The sequence below is a fragment of the Argiope bruennichi genome, chromosome 6 (genome assembly GCF_947563725.1).
Source record: "Argiope bruennichi chromosome 6, qqArgBrue1.1, whole genome shotgun sequence".
In the NCBI taxonomy this organism is placed as follows: domain Eukaryota; kingdom Metazoa; phylum Arthropoda; class Arachnida; order Araneae; family Araneidae; genus Argiope; species Argiope bruennichi.
The window spans coordinates 75,767,494-75,789,318 of NC_079156.1; the positions used below are offsets into that span (position 1 = coordinate 75,767,494).

Below are 21,825 nucleotides of genomic sequence, written 5' to 3' on the forward strand. Positions count from 1 at the left end.
TGGTTCGAAATCTGGTTACCAACACATTCCCATTCTCTTTGATTATAAGTAATGTACTAATTAATTTTCTAGCAATATAGATAATATCACTTATATTTCTTGTGCTAAATTTGCTCTTTAAATGCCTATAAGCTAAATAAAACCCATCGAAAATCTATGTTTCAGTTCATTAAATTTCTAGTAAAAATTTTGAAAAACTGACTCATGGTGCATGTAAGTAAGGTTCTTGTTCTTACTTTTCAACTTATAATTTACCGAATTTTGCGACTTCAGATTCAACAGTCTGAACTGTAGAAATCAAAATAAACTCATACATATACAGAGAGAGAGAGAGAGAGAAATGCAGAGAGACTCGATTCAAACTGTTTTAGAGTTTTTAAAATTTTGTTTTCATTAATAAACCAGCCCTTTAAATATTATTCAGAAAGAACGGTGTTTATCAAACTATGTATTATTATATCAATTTTTTAAAAAAAAAAGGAATGAGAATCAAAATTTATGAGAAAAATAAAATTAAATGCTCCTTAATTTTTTTAAAAAAAAAAGAAAGAAAGAAAAGATTGCAATTTGTAAATTCGGCTTAAAATACAGGTGAGAAATTCATTAATGAAGTATGATTAATCTTTCTAAGCACTGACAACTTAAGTATTCTTCTAAGGGCAAATAAAATGCTGTTTAGAAGAGTTCTTCATTTTGACGCATTAAAATATCGATTCCATGGACGGAGTTAGAACTGAAGTGATCAGATTTTCTGAATTTCTCTTCGAGGCTCTCTTGGTAATGAGGAAAGTTGTCAAGCCGGGACAATTAACTCGAAAACCTTGACTTTTCCGAGACACCCGGTCACTTCATTTATTTTAATGACGGCTCGTGCTTACTTGGGGACTTAGATTATTTACGAAAATGAACTGGATATGTTCTAATGCAATGTGAAACGTGGGAAAAAATACTTTTAAATATAATTATAAAATTAACTTCTTTATATTTTTTAATAGTATCTGTTTTTTTAAAGATAAAAACAACTGAGGAAAATAAAGACCTTTTATTCAAAATCGGAACATATATGAGACATTTTTCAGTCGGGGATCAAAAATTAATAATCGGATCTGCCTGGTCTATTCGAGACGTCTAGACACATTTTAAAGTAGATTCCATCATAGTGTCGATAATTCTGCGTTTAGTTTTCAGAATAAAGTGTCATTCTAACGGTAAAGCTAATTAATATGATAATATCTGTACACTGGCCTATCATTTTTAAATTGCACTAGAGATAACACGACATTGAACAACTAATAATTGCACTAGATTTTTTTTGCCGTTGAATAATAATGTACAAAAATACTTTTGAAATTTTTTACGAAAACCTTGACTTTTCCGAGACCCGGTCATTTCATTTTTTTTTTTTTTTTAATGACGGCTCGAGCTTACTAGGGGACTTAAATTATTTGTTAAAATGAACTTTATATATTCTAATGCAATGTGAAACATGGGAAGGAAATACTTCTAAATATAATTATAAAATTAACTTCTTTACATTTTTCAATGGCAATTGCTTTTTCAAAATAAAAAAACTGTGGTAAATAAAGACTTTTTATTCAAAATCGGAACATATATGAGACATTTTTCAATCAAGGATCAAGAATTAATAATCGGATCTGCCCGGTCTATCCGAGACGTCTAGACGCATTTTAAAGAAGACGATTCCATCATAGTATCGATAATACTGTATTTAGTTTTCAGAATAAAAGGCCATTCTAACGGTAAAGCTAATTATTATTGTGATAATGTCTGTAGACTGACCTATCATCTTTAAATTGCTCTGGAGATAACATGACATTGAAAAATATTCAAAAAATTAACAATATGGATCTAGGGCTATCAAATTTGGTCTTTACTTACTTTTTGGATACTATGAGCTCATTAAGGAATAGTTTTTTAAAAATTTTAATAAGAATTTTTTTTATTAAAATAATTGCAATTTCGAAATATATTATTATACAAACCCCCTTTTTGCATCCTTTTAAAATTCAAAAAATTTGTTTTTCAGTAATACTAATTTTATTTCCGCCTAATTTTTTCCTCTACTTTTAGTGAATTTATCAAAATATTTATAATTTCCACATTTTTTTTGCCTCCAATTTCAGTGAATTTATCAAAATATTTATAATTTCGCAATTTTTTTCCCTCTATTTTCAGTGAATTTATCAAAATATTTATAATTTCGCAATTTTTTTCCCTCTATTTTCAGTGAATTTATCAAAATATTTATAATTTCCAAGGACATTTTTCATTGTTTCAGTTTCCTCTGTATTGTTTTAGCGACAATATTAAAAGTATTGTGTGAGTGCGTGTGCGTGTGTGTTTTGACATGTAGTCTGATTTTTTTTTCTTTTTATGTATTCATATACTTATATATAATTATTATGCAAAGAAATTACTAAAATTATATTTTATTACAAGACTTCGAAATTAGAAAATATAAAAGATTACAAACAAAAATACGCATCCCTTCTTTCGAGTTAGTTTTATTTTATATGGCCAGTCAGTTTTGACGTACTAACTTATTCTTTGGAAAAGTTGGATGTAATTAAATTCTATTAAATCTCTTAAACATAGCTTGATATTCACGCTTCTTTGAAAAAAATATCTTTAAATTTCAAATAGTAATAGACATTTAAGTAGCATTATTTTTGTATTTTTGTTGTAGTTGCTATGCGTATTAATCTCGCTAATGGAGCCAAATTATGACATCAGAATTTCATACAAAAAGCTAACATTTAATTGTACATCGTCCTATGTAGTGTTGAAGTTTTACTCTTTTAATACTCATGCAATATTGGAATGATTCCAAAATTAAAATGGCGCGACGCATTTTAATGGTATCATATGAGCGCGTTCTATTAAAATGTTAGCTGAACTGAAACACATTAATAAAATAAAATCATGAAATACCATATATAATCTTTTAGCAAATTGATTATATTATATAATGTGTAAAAGCGGGTTGTTAACATATTTCACAAAAAAAAAAAAAAAAAAAAAAATTAATAAAATAAAGTAAGAAAGTAAAAATGCATAACAAAACTGTCAAAGAATGTGAAAATAAAAATTTTCATGTCTGAGCTTTTAATAATGGGGAGGATATATGATTGAATATTTGTTATAATACTGACAATGGTTTTAATTTTGTGGCGACCATAAAACTGTATATATTTTAATTTGATAAGTTATAGGGAAAAAATTTCTCGCAATTAAATTAATTTAATAAAATCAAAATTTTCTGAAACTGAGCATTTTTTTAAATTCTTTTAAGTTGGTGAAGAAATGATTATGAATGACGATTTTCGTACACTTATCAAAGAAAAATGGCAAAAAAGTTTAATAATTTTTATTAAATTTTTAAATGCAATTTTAAGAATTTTTCAGAATGCAAACTTCAAACACCAAAATTATGTCTGTAACAAATATTGTTCTAAATCGAAAGATCTATCTCGATGAGTACCACAATAAGCTAGCTCATGAATTCACTTTTTCTTATTAGCAGAAATAAAAGAGTTTTTTTTTTTTTTTTTCTAAATAAGCGACAAATATTGTATTGCAAATAATTCCATCAATAAATTTTATCATAGTTATTAGACATCCCTTGTGATTTAATAAAAATTACAATTATAGAATTCTAAATATTGCTGCAAAACGCTTCTCAATATGAGAGAAATTTGATAATAGAATGCTTTTATGTTCCGGCCTGCTAAATAATGACTAAGCGCGCAAATTTTTATTAAACCTGATTTTTTAACACATTGCAATTTTTATTTGTGAATAAATTCAAGTGATTCAATTCGGGTTGACATAATATATAAAAAATGTTCCATGATAAGGTACATCTGCAGTCCATCTTGTATGTTTCATGTGGAAAGGGGACATATTGTCACAACACATTGCAAGAAAATAATATGATAAATGTCTTAAATGACATATATGATAACATATCGTGTATAAGTCATCTTATAAACTGTCTTCGTAAAAGAAAACTCAAAACACTTTCTTTATTCAATCGATTTTTAAGAATCAAGGAATATTATTTTTTTACTGTGGAATAAAAATATATAAAATTATTTTTGAAAAATTTTAAAGATTCATTCTATTTGACTTAATTTTTTAATCTATAATCGACATATTTAGTTAGTAATTTAAGAAAATTCACAAATAAAAAATATCTAAATGCGCAAATGAATATTTTTATAAAATAAATTAAATCACCTAAACAAAAATTTGTAAGTTTCGGTTTCAGTAATTAAAAACTGACTAATTTCGATTTTAATAAAAGTAAAAAAGAATTACTTCAAAATTCTAAAAATAATTTATTGAAATTGGTCCACAAAAATATTACCTAAAAAATTATTATAAATATATAGTTTAGTCTTGAAACGAAATTTTATGTTAGAATAAAGTAAATTTTATATTTTGCTTGAAATTCGTCACAAAGTCTCTTCCAAATTTTTTTCAGTCTCATCAATAATAGTCTCGTCAATATTATTCTGCAATTTTTTTTTAAATCGTTATTAACTTTCATTTATCATAAAGAAATATCCCGTCACATTAAGGATTCAATAAAATAATGAATAAACCATTTTTGTTTTCTATATGATCACATGCTAATATGTTTTGGTCTCAAAATTTATTTGATCTTGAAATTTCTGAAAAGTTGTCATACTAAAGTAGATGTTTAATCATCTTATATGGAATCTTTAGTCTCATTTAATTTATTTCCCAACTCATATTAAGTAGAATTTTTGGTGGAAATAAAATTTTCTTTAAAATAAAGTTTGAGAAATCGACATGTACATGTAGAGTGACATATTAAAATCTGGACTACCTCCAAGTTTCAGAAGCTAAAAAAAAAAGTCATCGATAATCTTTCGATATGAAATATTCCGTACAAAAAAATAAAAAGTTGGCATTAACGTGATTCACGTCAATAGAGCAGCTAGAGAAAGTGGAGCCAAATTTTTATGGAATTCAACAGATGGCGCTGCTGATGCTTCGGGTCAAAGCAAGAGTTGCATTTTGTGTTTTGAGCTGCGCTAGAAGCATAGCAAGTGACAGCTACGGTGGTTGGCGATGGTGTTTGGTGCAGATGTGATGCTTGTTCTTCCGTATCTCCAATTATTCTGACAAAACAGATGAAATCTTACTCCAGTTATAGTGCCTTGTTTTTATAATATCGTGGAGAATCAGTGTTTGTTAAAATACTGTTGGACTGCTATTAGAATGCGTTCGGCTGTTTTGACAAAAGAGGGGTTATGGTGTCCTATTGCAATTAAGTGTGTATTTTTAGTGATAATTCTTAGTATTGTTAATGTTTTATAAATTGTTTGAAATTAACTAGGGACAGTATATTCAATATATGTGTTCATTTTGCATATATTTCTTTCCCTTTTTTTTACAGCTCTTTATCTGCAAATATTTAATTACCTTGCTTGACCTCAATCAAATTTTCTTAGCATAAATTAATAATTTTCATTATATTTTACCCTCTTTTTTGTATTAATTTGAATCTCAAATTGTCTGCTGCTAACATTATAATAAAATATTCTTCAAGCAAAAATTATTTGACACTTTTTATGCTTTTTAAATTTATTAAATTATGTTTATTTATTTATAACTTAGAAATATTTATTTTCTATGTATTATTAAATCAGCATTTGTTAAATCTAAATGTTTAAAAATTAGTGGATTGGTAATTTTTATATATCATCACATCGTCTATTTTTAGTATTTATGACACTAAATTATATCAGACTTATTTGTTTTCAATTTATATCTTAAAATAAAGATAACTCTTCTATTGAAACTTCTTAATTTTTAATGAAAGTTTATAATTATATTCTTTTAAAAGTTGCTGTCATTTTCTTTATAAAACTTCATTTCATCTATAGTGTTAAGTTTTTTTTCCCTTGAAAGAGCTTTAAACTATTAATATAACTGTTTATTTTTAAAATTATCTTTTTCTTTTCATTTTATTGTTTATAATTCTTCTACCATATTTTAATGTCTTCATTTGTTTGTTTTTCAGAATAAAAAATGTTGCAGTTATCACTTGTCACATAACTTGATTTTTATATTAGATCATGGGACAGTGTATAAGTGTGCCAGAAAAAAAATTTTCCATAATGAGAGAAGGCTCAAGTAAGCGATTTTACCGTTCTAAAAATGGTAACTTAAGTGCCACATTTCATGTGTTGGATTCAGACTTGAGATGGGATTTATTAAATATCAATACAGCCACTGAAGAACAGCTGATGACCCTGCCTGGTATCAACAGGGTCACAGCTGAAAATATTATAGAGTATCGACAACGGATTGGTGGTTTCAAGAAAGTTGAAGATTTAGCCTTAGTTTCTGGTGTTGGTGCTACTAAACTTGAACAGTTCAGAACAGAGATTTGTGTTGGACGTCGAAAACCTAATAATGGTAGTTACAATTCCTCTCTTACCCAATCACTGGAGTCTCTGCAAGTCAATGATGTAGGTCCACGGACTTCACCATCCAAACTTGTTAATGTAAACACTGCAAATGTCTTTCAGTTAATGAGTGTGCCTCGTATGACTCAAGAAATGGCAGCAAACATTATGCACTATAAGGAACGAAAAGGTCCTTTCAAGACTCTATCAGATTTATCAAAAGTTAAAGGATTACCTCCTGATAGATTAGCCATTGTAAAAATGTACCTAACTACAGATTCTTCTGTAAATAATTCATCATCTGTACAGAGTAAATCATCTCAGAATTGTGTATATGGTAGACGTCCTATTGGACACCGTAGAACAAACTCTGCTCCTAGTGGATTATCCAAATTGCGTTCCTGTGATCCTAGTACAAAAGACTTCTATGAACTAGTCTCTTCTCTTGTTACAAGACCTCCCGTATCTGAAGTGTTGAATTTAAGTTACTTAAATAGACAAGTGTTACGTTTAGCATCCTGGAATTTGCAGGATTTTGTTGTACAGAAAGCTAGAAATCCTGGTGTTCAAGAAGTTATATGTAGGACTATACTAGAAAATTGGTAAGTTAGTTTTGAGGATGAAATTTTTAAAATTATTTAGTTTGCTATTAAAATTTTAAATTTCATCTTAATTTATTTAATTAAATGACAAGTTTTTTTCTGATTTTTTTAAATTATACTTATATTGATTCAGTTGAGAGTTATTTAGTCAGGAGAATAACGAAAATGTTTGAAGCTCCTACAAAATTTAGTTTGAGGCCATTTTTATGTCCTCTATGCATACTATAATGCTTTGAGTCAGGACTCAGCTAAGATTATGGTACCTTGCACTTTATCCATCTTATCTGCTATAGTTATTATGCTAATATTTACTCTAAAAATAAATCTATAAGCATATATTAATCAAAAGTTTTACATTATAACATTATTATATTGATTGAAATTTAAGTTTGAGAGATAATATATGTGACAAATTTGTGAATGCATTCTTCGGGCCTAGAATTTGATTTCAGAGAAGGTATAAATTAATATCTTATTATAAAATTGTGATGAGTATAGTTTTTAAAAAAATGTAATTATAAAGCATTTATTTATTTTTAAATATTATTTTGTTTAAAGCTTACCTATAACAAATTGCTTTATGCATACTGATCTTTAAATTAAAAATAATTTGAATGAATGTGGCAAAATAATTTATTACATACATTATTTCCTTTTCTAAAAGGAACTAAGCAAAATTGCATTTGCTTCAGGTTTAATCCATAATTTTCATTTAATTTTAGGAATTTTAGGCTTTATTTGTTTCTAAAAAATGATTGTTATACTTGTGTGTATTTAAAAATATTTGCAACTTTCATACTACTTTTTTTTTATTTTTCTGTAGATTTGTTTATTGGAACATCATATTATTATGATTAAAGAATTATTAAGAAAGATTACAATTTAACATTGAGAAAGTATTTAAAATTGATTATAAATTGTATGATGTTAGATACTTGACCTCTTAAACTGTTGAACTGTTTTTTCAACAACTTTCTAATGTGTTTTACCGACAGATGAATTATTTGTGGCTTTCAGCACATCATGATAAAGATACTATTAGTGAAACATGATAAGGAATTTCTGAGTGATTTATCTAGTGAAAAGTGTTATTATAAATCTGATTTTTATTTTTTATGATATTCCATATAAATCTGATTAATATGCTTAAAAGACAAATTACATATCACATATAAATATATATATATATATAAATTCTTTCAATGTTTTTCTTACCATTTGTCATCATTTGTATTTATACATTTTTTTTAAACTTATTTTCTAACTAATTTTATTGCTTTCAGTTTCAGTATAATTGCTGTGCAAGAAATAGCATCTCGAGAAGCTTTGTCATTGGTAATAATTTATAAAATTTATTTGTATATTCAGAAAATAAGCATTTTGCCACTGTTTTATTTATTTGACTATAATTTAATGTATTTAAAATCATTCCAACTTTTGAAATATTTTCGAATAATATGCTATTTGAATGGAGGGAAATTTAATACCATAGTGATATTTCATCTGAACTGAAAAAATAATAGTGATAAAATTGAAATTACTTGTTTTATAATTTTTGTGTGTGTGTATATATATATTAATACATTTTTGCCACTATGAATATAATAAGTTCCTTTGATGAATAAAATATACTAATTTTAGGTGTGTCCACACGTATTAATAAAAAGTAGAGTAGGTTTTAGAATTTTATAAAATAAAAGTTTCATTTTTTTTTTCAGTTACTGTTTATTTTGATTCATATTATGTAAATTTATTGATGTAACTAAGGTTTCTAGCTTATGTTATTTAAAAAAAGAAAATTATATTGCTAAAAAAAGCAAAATTTTGTTATTCCTTAGATTCATAAAAAAGAAGAAAAAAAAAAAAAAAAAAGGATACACATTGATAATTTGAAAATATACCAAGATAAAAAAAAAGTAACAATAGGAAAGCATGAGTGTTCTTTTTACAATGCACACATTTATCTGTTCTCTTATATGTAGATGCTGTTAACATTTGCTCAGTTTTATTAAAACAGGCATTTAAAAAAAATCTCATGTTATCATTTTTTAGTGGTAAAACATTTCACAGACCCTTTAAAGCATGAAAACTTTTGCTATTGTATTTGTCCAAAATTAATGTAAAACTATTTTCTTCTTCTCCCCCCCCCCTTTTCCATTTAAATGTTGAAGAATCTAAAAGGTTAAAAAAAACCTTGATAAAATTCTTAATCTGATTTTTAAAAACATTATTAGTTCTTCATCTAAAAAGTTTAAATTACTAAGTAGTATCTGTTGCATGATTTGATTTTTGATCTTTTAATTTGAACTGTTCACTGCTTCTGTGACCAAATTGATTGTGTTTGTGAATTAACTCAATGACATCTACGAAAAGTTAGTAAATAAAAATCTTCTTTAGCATGCTATCTGTGCTAATAATTAATCACTGGCATATGACTATAGACAAGTACTAAATTGACATGATAACACTGCTATTGGAAGCCTTTTTCCTATTTCATGTTTTTGATCTTTAAATAGATAAGCCGGTTATTTTGGATTTTTTTTGACATGTAGTCTGATTTTTTCTTCTTCTTTTTATGTATTCATATACTTATATATAATTATTATGCCAAGAAATTACTAAAATTATATATTAAGGGGAGTGGAACACCTAATTTCCTTTGAATAAAAAAAAGTTTAATGTAACTGGAGGCAAAATTAACTAAAACTAAACCACTAGAAATGTCCATTTTATGTCTGAAGATTTCGTAATATATATTTAACACTAATTTCAACATTTTTCTCTTAATTTTAAATTTCAGTTGATAGTCAGTGACAATTTTTACTGCCATTGTATTTAAAATTACAATCAGTGCAATCATTTGTTAGTATTATTCATGAAATTGAAATATAATATTTTAAATATATTATTGTATAATACAGAGTGCTATGTACTGGACTCTCTCTCTCTCTCTATATATATATATAATATAATTTCAAATCAAGTTTTTTTTTTTTTTTTTTTTTTTTTTTTTTTAGATTGGGATTATTTTAAAAGTTGTTTAATGGGGGGTATAATGATGCATTACTTCTCCAAATTTCAATTTCCGTTGCCACTTGTCAAGCATATCTTTAGATTAAACAATCAAAATTTAAATCAGTTCAATGTTTAGAGCATTTCTTGTATTCTATTTATCAACTTCAAAGTACTAATTTGTTTGATTTTTTTTCCCCCTCCAATGCTATTTTCCCTCCTTGCTCAAAATGTAAACAACACTGTCAAACAAAATATTTCTATGGTTTTGATAGATATATTCAGGACATTTCCTGATAGAAAATTTTAAATCAATGACAAGATACACTTTATTTATGCTGTCTCATAATGATTTTAAATTTTGTTCTTTAAATGAAAAATTAAGTTACTTTATTTTGTGATGATCATATTTTAACATTTAATAGCATTTTTGGTAGTTAAAACCATTTTCAACTTTTTCTGCCTGTACTATAATCTTAATAATTTTATATGTATTGCTTGTTTATATTTTTAAACTATCCCTGTTACATTAGAGAAAAAGCCTCTTTTTATAAAAATGTATTTCAGAACCTGAAAGCAGTTCCTAGTATGAACTTAATTTAGTCATAGTCATGATGCATATTAATTTTAAATTTCAAGTGGATAAAAGTGTTGTAGATTTTTAACATTTGTGAAACATACTCCAGTGTCAATTTCTTTTAGGTAAATATATTTTTTACAAAAAGCAACTTTTCTTTTCTTTGTTTTTCCATAATTCTCTTTCTAATGTCTTGATATACCTATCACCAAGGTTTGATCTTCTTAAGACCACTTTTTGTTTACTGTATTGGCTTCAAAAGGATTTGCTTAGTTCCATTCACCCTTTACGTTGAATGAATTCTTCTATCCCATATTAAATGAACATATAAAATAAAATCATATATATTTAATGAAGACTATCATATCTTTGATTTTATTTTTAATTAGGTAAAAGTATTATTTAACATATTACAATTAATTTTTAAATCTTGATGCAAAGAATTTTATTTAGTTCTGTAACTGAAGGTTACATAAATTCTGTTTATTTAAATCAGATTTAAATGTTTTTGATCTTTTGTATTGAATATGTGATTGTTACGTTCATCAGAACTGCATATTTGGAATTTAATTTAATTGAAAATAGTCCTTTATAGCTTCTTAAAACTGTCTAGCCAACATTGTTAGTTTAACTAATTTTTCTATTGTAAGAAATATATTAATTAAAATTGATGCCATCATTAGCCATCTATTTTTAAATGCTAGTTTGCCGTGTATGAAAACTCACTATTAAGATTTTAAAAACTTTTCTTGTTTCTATCAAGATCTATTCATATATATTTTCATTATTCTCAAATTAGGATTTTCATTAAATTACATTCATTTAATCATAAGTATGTGTTTTCTTTGTTAGGAATAGTATTTATTCTATTATCTTCAGTAATTTGTAATAATAAATTATATTATATTGATTTAAGTGTAAAATTTATGATTTTTAAATTTAATTTCAGATTGCTTCTGAACTCAATGAACCAAAGCTGTATTCTGTACAATCTTGGAAAGGCGAGCGTGGTAAATGGCATAGTTTAGTTCCTTCTCATAGTAGTGGTGATAATAATCATCAAAATGTAAGTATAAGTGACCTATTTTTATATGTTTTTTATGTTGAATAATTTCTCTTGTACTTATAATTGAATGCAACAATATAGAAAATTAAAATGAGAATGTACAAAATTCAACACTATATGCATTATGATCATATTGTGAAACTTTATATTAAACTACAAGAATCATAGCAAGTGATTTTACATCTTAAAGTACATCACAATAATCATAAGATTGGTGACTAATAATTTTTAATCAATTTAAAATTCATATTACTAAGAAGCAGCATTACAAATTTATCAATATAATTTTTATTATTCACTTTATTCAATATTTATTGCCATATGATAGCAATTCATATAAGAAACTATACATATATATATGTGAAAATAAGTACATTATTGTGAAAATGTATATTAACTTTCTAAGAAGAGAAACAGTATGTTTCATCTATTGTTCATGATTCTTCAAATACTTCATGGAAGTGATTTATATTAAGAAATTTTTCAGTACAAACATCTTATATATAAAAATTCCAAATACATTTCTTTTACTTATGATTGATTAGGGACTAATGTACAAATATGTGGAGTGGTGACCACTTTTATAAATAGATTTTAATTCCAGGATTTTTTTAAAATTTCATCCTATTTCTTAACAAAAATAATTGTTGTTCACACCAATATCCTTACGTTAACTGAAAATCATATATGATATTTAGGAATATTTTATTTAAGTAGATAAAATTTAGTTAAATATTATCACATTTCCTTTAAAAAGTAATGTTTTTTGTAAATTATTGAAAAGTAAATTATTGAAAATAATGTATTTACTATTCTTGAGGTTTAAAATTATTTTATTTCATCTTTTCAAGAAAATAATTATATATTTTCTGTATACAAATTTGTATTACACTTATTGAAGTTTATTTATTTTCTTTGAAGTAGAAACTGAACTGATGAACGACTACAGAAATATTCAGAAAATAGTCATGTATTAAAAAAATTAAATCAATTTTAAAATTTAACCTGGAGACATTAAAAATTATGGTTTTATTGGTATTGCTATAAAAATATAATGTATTTATTTAAATTAGAATCTATAAAATAATTTGTATGAGAAGATAAAACTTGTATATTCAGAATCTTTTTATGGCAGGTACTTTTCAACTTCATTTTCTTTAGATCGACTATAATTTTTTTTCTGCCAAATCTTTTTGTTTATTTACAGATTGCAACCCAAAAATAAAAAATTAAGTTTTGGTTTTTATTTTTATTTTGTATCATTATTCTAATTTTGTTACCCCTTTTGTGTACATTTTTAAGAAAATTTACAATCAGTTTTTCATAGTTCTTTTAGATTTATTGTATAATGATAATCATATCATACATATCAAACGTTTATTTGATATGTATGATATTATTATGTTATTGTCATATTTACTAAAGTTTTTATCAAAAATTGTAATAATGAGGGAATTATGAATAAGATAAGAATTTTTATGCATATGAGATTTCTCCTTCCTTGCAAGCAATTATTTTAGCTGTATTTTTTGATAATATGATAATATTGAGAATAATAAGACATTGTTCACAAAAATAGAAGTTTATGATTACTTTAAAATATGATGAAATGTGCAAATGATCCTAAATTCAATATTTAAATCACAATTAAACAAGTTTGTTTCCTTATGTATATGTGTGTACATTCGCACATCTGCCGCCTTTGTTATTGTCAGCCACCTTGCCTTCTTCAGCTGCCTTTTTTGTATGCAGTGTATAATTATACAGTGATACAATTTTTTTCTACTTTTTAGGATATATATCTTGAATAATTTTTGGAGTATAAAAAATTGTAATCGATTTTAAAATATTCCAATAACAGTATTTATTCATTTTAATATCATGTTATCAACATTTACTTGTATTTAACTTAATTTTTGCCTTTTTAATCAATTGTTTGAGTTAATTAATAAAAAATTTAGTTTCTTTCACATTTTAAATTTACTTAATAATTCCCATTTCAAAATTTATTTATCTACTGTTGAAATTAGATTTGAAAATATTTAATTTTAAACAATATTTATTTCATTTTATTTTATGACAACAATCGTATAAAAACCTTACAGAAAAATAACTTTTGCAGTGAAAAGGCCAAGTAATATTTTGACTTTTATTCTGTATCTATCTTACAAATTATATAATGTCTTAATTATTTTACACATTTTTCTCTAGTTATTTATTTTGTTATGTTTTAGCCTCTTATGAATGGATTTCTTTATGACACAAGCCGGGGTTTACAATTACAAGAATCTGCTGTTCTCTATTTACCACCAGAGAAATTATCAGGCCTTACTGTAACTTGCCAACCTTTCTTTGGATGTTTTAAAGTAAGATTTTTATATTTTTGTAGATTTTTGTAAAACTCATTTCAAGATATTCCAGTTTTTCTCATGTTTTTAGTTGTTGCTTTTTTAGTCACAATATATTATACTATTTTAGTTATTGTTGTGGTTTATTAAATAATTTGAAAATTTTTGATTTAATGCTGGCTATGTATATTCCTTTTATTGAATCTCATAATATCAAATTGCATCTCCAAAAAAATTTTTTTATTCAGTTTTAACTATTAATAAGATTACTATATTATTAGAAAATTTGGCACTCACATTTCTAAGAGTAAATAAATTGAATTTAATCCAGCAATTTTTGTTAATATTGAATTCTTATAAGAGCAATGTGTGTACATTCTGTGAAGATAAAGGAAGAGGAAGATCAATAACACAATTTTATGTATAAAAAGGTTGTTGATGATGTTTGTCTCTGCAGATATTGAAAAAAAATCCATAAATAAATGAATAAAATACTCGAGTCAAGAAGATTTGGTGGTTTGACATCTGGTTGAATTTTTAAAAGCTAATGGATTTCAGTGTCTTCCCCGTGATCTGGGCATCCTTTATTCGAGCATGGTTGTTCTTCCTCTGTTCTTTGTGTGAATGTCCCCTCCTGTAAAAAGGGGTTGTGCAAGTAAATGAGTGATGCATGAGTGGCAAAGTCATACTCATGGCCCTAATTGGTGCTACTAAAACGAGAGACGCACCTTATCGGCTTAAATCACTGTCTTTGAAACAACGGACTTGTCCAACAATGGCAAGTGCCATATGAAACAGATCTTACCTTTATCTTAGGCTGAAAGATAAAGTTAGATTGAAGAAGTTGTATTCACTGTAAGATATTGTCACAGTTTTTAATTTTCATTTTATTTGTTAGAAATTTTATAGTTTCTATTTAATGCTGAATAGATTTTTATTCCTAATATATTTGAAATATTTTTAAATATTTATTTGAAGTATATTTATTCTTTCTGGCTAAAATCACTAGACTTTTATTGAAATATTTTATTATATGCCTTTTAAAACTGACTTGGCTGAATATTTTAAATTGAGCATTTTTAATTAATTATTATTATTTTGTTCCAAACACTGCTGTCTATTATTAGTTTTGGTGTCATTGAAAGTTTATTTTAAGGTCATAATATTTGTTTTAATGAAAAACAGAATCTAAATAGTAAGAGATTTGTTACAATATTGTCTTTTTGATTGTGAATGGAGGTAAGCTTTAATTCCTTTAAAATTCTTGCATATATGAATTGGGCAAATATTTTACAAATATCTTTACTAGTAGACCCGATATATTGTAAAATTTTTTTCAAGTGATAAATTCATTTTCAACTTTCTTGTAACCTAAAATTTGAAAATAAGTATTTAATAGATAAAGTTTTTATTTATTTATTTATTAAGAATGATAGTCTTAAATGCCAAGCTGAAGATACAATAATATAAAAGCTAATGATATAATTTTTTTATTAGAATATAAATCTCTATCTGTTATTATAAATGTTTTTTTTTTTTTTATTTTACACTTATGGTAAAAAAATATATATATCTCATAATTTATTTTCTGAATCCTATAAATGTGTATTCTTATAATATTACATTATATTCTAATTTTTTCGATTGATTTTATTTTATATTTTACTTTTCATTTTCTTGTTTCTAAAGATGGATATGGCAAGATTTTATACATTTGTTAATTTCTGTGATAAATTATAATCATTATCATTTTGAAAATCTATTTTATTTTTAAAAATTCAAAATTTATTTTTCAGGTTAAAAACTTAGACTTTGTGGTCGTCAATTTTAGCTTGGTGTCAGAGACATGTGTTGCTAAATTACTCCCTTCCATATTAGATCAACTTAAAGAGAAAATTCAAGGTATGAGTTCTCGTATTTTATATATAACTTTAAAATAGAATTTAAAGAATTATGCTAAAAAATTTCAAGTTGTTTTTTCTGATCACTCTTTTGCCACATTGAACAATAAATTAGGGATTTGAATTGTGAATTTATATCTGAATTCATTGATATATCCTATTATTTGCTGTCTTATTTTGTTAAAAAATTAATTTTTTTTAATATGTCACATACTATCAGATTTTCTTACTATTTTAACTCTATTAATAATAATAAAAAATGTGTGACTCTCTGTTGGTGCTCAATAGACCAGATGATATTGAATGTAGTGCAAACAAATCTTAATAAAAAAAACTGCTCAAAAATATCTTTTAAGTGATTTTTTTTTTTTTTTTTTGAGATTTCAATTAGTTAAAAATTTTCCCACATTTTAATGTTTTTTGCGATAATGTAAATATTATTATACAAAAGTAATTTCTACATCGTTTAAAACTTTAAAGAAAATGCCTTTTTAATGGTACCAGTTTAATTATTGTTAATTTTTTCTTGATAATTAAAAAAATCAGCTCAATTTTCAACAATATTTCAATGTCTGCTGTGAAGTTTATAAAGCTTCTATTGATCCATTGCGTATTTTTCAATCAAATATTCTCTCATTGATGAAAGGATTTCATCAAGGATTTTTTTTAAAGACAGTTTGTATGAAGAATGAGGAAATGTTTGTTTTGTGAAAATAACATGCAATTAGGAAATAGATGGTGAGGACAGTTCTGTTTTTAATGGTTTTATGATGCTTTGCTTAGAAACAATTTAATATATAATATACAGGACATGTATGAGGGTGTTAAAAAATATAGCTTTAACTATTGATTATAAATTAGTTCTTAAGAATTCTTTGGTCAATAAATCATGAGCATCAAGTTATGCATAAAAACTATTTTTGAAATTAAACAAATTACAATCCAGAAGATAAAAAAGGCAGCTAGCATTTAATATATTTCAAATTAAGATTTTTTTTTTTTCAGTAAATGATGCAAAATCCAAATTAAAATGAAAAAGTATCACGAACATATAATAAAAGCTTCATGTTGAAGTTATATCTTTTATTTTAAAAAAATTATGACTGTTGATGTCTAATTTATTTTGAATTATTTATTTATTCATTTTGGGTACTAAATATTGGAATTTTTCAGCTCCTTAAATTAATCCCTCTTTTAAAATATTTACCTTTGCTTTATTCAAAATTCCAAAGTTGAATCATGAATAAAATATTTAAGCAAATGTTCTCAAATTCCAACTGTTTGATTCTTAATCTCCAAATTGGCCAGTCGTTTTAAGAGAATAATTTCAACTCTTTAGAAAAATTATCTATCAAAGTTGATAAATAATTTTTTTTTTCTAATATTTATTCAAACTTTGAAATCGTAAGAACACTTCAATCCTGAATTTATAAAAATAAATAAATAAATTTAAATAATCTGTTTTTGAAATGGAATGAAATAAACTGAAGCTTATTCTACTGCTTTCGTTAAAGCACTTGAAACACAGATTGGGGCTTATAAATTTAATTATTTTAGTAACTGACTTTTTTCTTTTTCTTAGATTTTGATTAATATGAAATTGTTGAATCATTTTATGTAAGTCTTCATGATTTGCTTAGCTGTGTATTCATTGTATGAGGCATGAATTATATTATATTGTGAAATGTAGTTTGAATTAAATAATTATTTATTACACTTAAATTACTTGCAAATAATATTGATATCTCAAATGAATAATATAATCTAAAACTGCATTTATTTTTTAATTTTATATGAATTTATTATACTTAATTATTTATTATTTCATTTATTATGCTTAAATTATAGGCAAATAATGCTGATATCTCAAGTAAATAATATAATCTAAAACTGCATTTATTTTCGAATTTGGTAACGTTACTATTGAAGTATTTAACAAATTTCGGTGAAGAATACTACTATTTCCAATTTTTATTTCACAAACTTAATATAATCAAACTGAATGTAATACTTCCACTGTGTCATGGATTCTATGTCTTATGATTTTAAATACCTCATGCATTATTCTTTTTGTTGAAGTTATATAAATTTTCCCTAAAATATTTCATGAAATTGAATGCATTTATTAAAGTGAAATATTAAAAGCTTGACAGAACTTTTTATGTAATATCTTTTATATGAAAGTAAAATGTAAACTTTTATTGCATATTTTTAAAAATCATTATTACTTCAAATAAATAAATTTTAAAATTGATTTTTTTTCAACATCAAAACTTTATATTCTGACTCTTTTAACTTTCTATTTTTTAACGATTTTGTCAATGTAAGCATGAGGATTATTTTATCTTCTCGATTTCTTACATTTTATAGACTTCTGATTAACTGATTTATTTTAATGAAACCTCTTACCCCTAATATAAATGCCTAGTTGTATAAATTTCTCATGCTATTAAATGAATTTTATTTTATGCTGTAATTATTTTAAATTAATAGAATTTCTTTACTTTCCACAGATTGTTATCTTTCTGAAAATATGTCGGTTATAATCATTGTTTTTTATATTAAAATAAGAATTTATTTAATTATCAATGTTTATAAAATATTGTGAAGAAAATTTTTTATGTTTCATTTATGATTTAAAAACATGAATTTGGATAAAATGTTTTGAATCTATTTCTTGGTTATGTTTTACCAAAATTGTAATAGAGGTAGCTTGAAAATTTTGAATTTATGTTTCATTAACATTATTTTTTATTTCTTTTTCAGGAAAGAAAAATATTTTTCTTGTAGGAGATTTTATACTACCGCCTGGTCACACAGGTAACAGTTCAGCTTGTAAGCATGCATAGTATTTTTTTTATGTTATTAATGTTGTAGCTTGTTAAATACTATCTTTTTATTTGTGTTTTAAACTAGTGATTAATTTATTTGAATTGGAAACTATTGATTTTGATGATTGATTTGTGTATAAAGTTATCTCTCAAAATGAATTTAAAAAATGGTTTTTATAATTAACTTGACAAAATTTGAATTTCATTTTTTCTAATTTATTTACTTTATAATCAATACACAAATTAAAACAGTAAACAATATATAATCAAGTTACAGATTAAAACAGTAATCAGTCCATAATCAAATAACAAATTAAAATAGTAAAATTTTTTCATTATATATTTCAAAATCGCTATTTTGATTACAATGCTTGATTTATTAATAAAAATTGAATTTAGAATAATTTTTCAAAATCTGTTGAAAAAAATATTCTTTGTATATATTTTAAACTCACAAAATATTTATTTACAGCATTTTATTTTAAAGAAAAATGTGAGTCAGCCAAATTATTAAATTTCTAAAAAACATTGAAATGTTAATGTACAAGAGATAATTTTACTTAGAAATAAGTGTTTTTTCATAAGAAATGCATTTCCCAAGAAAATATGTCAAGATATAAATATATTATTTTTAACAGATTTTTTAAAAATTTCCCCACTTTTTTTTTTTTATTTTATATCTGAAATATACTGCATGATATGAAATAATTGTTATAGTCTAATGTTTTTTGCCCTTTATAATCTGAAAAATTTTGTTATCTGAATTTATATATATATATATATATATTTGATTTTTTTAATTTATAATTTTTATAATACTTATTATAAAAATCTGAAAAATGTTGTTAACTACCAAAAAAAAAAAAAAAAAACTGAAAGAAAGTATGTAAACTAAGGACTGATTGATAAATAAAAATAAATTAAATGACAAATTTTTATAATTTCTTTCAAATCAATATTATTTTATCATTATTATAATATAATAATATAATGACATAATATTTAATATATTTATATAATGGCAAATTTCAAGAAATGGAAGCTCTATGTTTAACTACAGCCTAAGATTTCCAAAGACCTCCATTAAGGGTTGCAATTCATAGTTTCAAAAGTTCTGGTTTTATTGTATTACTTTTATACTGTAAACACTTATTTATTAAATAAGTGTTTTTTCTTCCTACAACAAATTCTGAACTTTGCTGCAATATTCTTATTTTTGTTTTGCAGTCTTACTGCTTTAAAGTTACAGTTACTTCAAATGAAATGCCTCAGTTTAATTACCAATTATTTCATTTTTTAACATCCTTAATCATTACTGAAACTTCTACAACATAGACAACTTAGAAAAGATCAAGTGCAACTTACTGAAACAATCAGTTGCTTTACATACTGGCTTGCCATTGAATTTTTTCTAGAAGTTTTTAGTCCCCCAAACCATTGATTTGTTTTTTAAAAAAAATTTAAAGTCTTGAAAATCTCTTTAAAAAACATTTATTTTATTAATGCTATTTAAATAAACTAAATAAAAAATATATAATGATAATATATAATCCTATGGTAAATTAACATACTGAAACTTGTTTATATTGAGGATTTGCTAATCTTTTATTGTGCTTAGTAATGCAGTATCATTTTTCATATCATGCAGTATCAATTTTTCATAATAATGGTGTTTTTGTCACCATATCAAATATTAAAATGTTACTATTTCAAAATTTGGATCTAAACACTTAAAATCTCATTTTCTTTATGAAATATTATTTCCCTTAATGCTGTTTCAAAGCATATATATATATATATATATATATATATATATATATATATATATATATGACCATTTTTCAAAGTGAAATATTGTTTTATTCCATTGGCTTCAAAGGAATTCCTTTAAAGATTAGTTTTATAATTAATACCTTTTAATGAAAATATTTTGAAGAAATATTATAAGAAAAATACTGTTATTTTAAATTTTATTGAATGACTTATCTCCTATTACCTTTTATTTTTTAAAAATTCTTTTTAACAGGGCTCTTGATATTCAGTATCCATTAATAAATATAATTTCGATTAGTTTTTCTTAAAATTCTTATCTGCTAAATGTTATGTTTTGATACATAAAAAATAGGTGACTTGGTAGTATGTTACCAGTTTTCAAATTAGAGAATTTCAGATTTGCGACTGGATTATATTGAAGATCTGTGGCTTATGTATGTTTAGTACACCTGCTGTTAAAAATCAATATTTGCTTGACAGTATGGGATTGGAATTTTAAAAGTGTGTTGGCAATTAAGGATAAGTTAATCCCAAAATAACTTTTCTAATAAATTCAAAATGAATTGTTAATCTAAAAAGAAAAGTTGATTCATTGAAAATTGTAATCCTTTGTATTCAGTATAATTTTTCTTGTCTTTAATGGATTTTGCTTTAATGAAAATTTCATTAGTTTATCAATATTCATGTATTATTTGGTTGTATTTATAAATGTGTTTTCTTTTAGTATTTGAAGTACTGTGTAGTCAAGGCTATTCAAATCTGCTACCTGTAGAAAATTCAACCGACAATGAAAGTTGGCCAGAAGACAGTCATATATGGTCTAGTTTAAATGTTAGAAAAATATTTTCTGGTAGGTTTGCATTTTATAATCAATAATTAGACTATACATTGTAAGCAATTTATACTTTTGTGCATTATCTTGTTATTTGAACAAAAGGTGATATCCTACAGTATATTTCTAAAAATAAATTAATACAGTATAACTCTTATGTTAATTTTCCCTTTCTCTTGTATGAAGAATACAAAGAGAAAATATTGTTATTTTTAAAGAAATTGAAATCTAAGATTTTGATAAATCTTCTGATTACAAATCTCTCCAAGCCCAAAAAATATATTTCTTGAATTATATTTTTACTGTGCCTTTCTGTGAATGATAATTCAACAGCTCTCGGAGCTACGTGGATAAAATCTAGTATCTTGTTTTCATTCAGTGTTGAATGAAATCCTTTGATAGGAGGTCTGTTTTATTGT

The 21,825-nt window shown here is 24.6% G+C and overlaps 1 protein-coding gene across 5 annotated transcripts in view; it reads left to right on the forward strand.

Moving 5' to 3' along the window:
- The window catches only part of LOC129972847 (endonuclease/exonuclease/phosphatase family domain-containing protein 1-like), a 124,058-nt gene that overhangs the window by 95,978 nt on the left and 6,255 nt on the right, over window positions 1–21,825 (forward strand). For 3 of the 5 annotated variants that reach the window (XM_056087140.1, XM_056087141.1, XM_056087143.1), the window contains 7 exons: window positions 6,077–7,066; window positions 8,350–8,401; window positions 11,605–11,721; window positions 13,956–14,087; window positions 15,866–15,971; window positions 18,737–18,805; window positions 21,299–21,424. In XM_056087140.1, coding sequence (XP_055943115.1) covers window positions 6,132–7,066; window positions 8,350–8,401; window positions 11,605–11,721; window positions 13,956–14,087; window positions 15,866–15,971; window positions 18,737–18,805; window positions 21,299–21,424 — 1,537 coding nt within the window. In that variant the 5' untranslated portion in view covers window positions 6,077–6,131. Of the gene's footprint in view, window positions 1–5,093; window positions 5,325–6,076; window positions 7,067–8,349; window positions 8,402–11,604; window positions 11,722–13,955; window positions 14,088–15,865; window positions 15,972–18,736; window positions 18,806–21,298; window positions 21,425–21,825 lie in introns of those variants that run through there. The other 2 variants (XM_056087139.1, XM_056087144.1) reach the window with 2 other exon arrangements.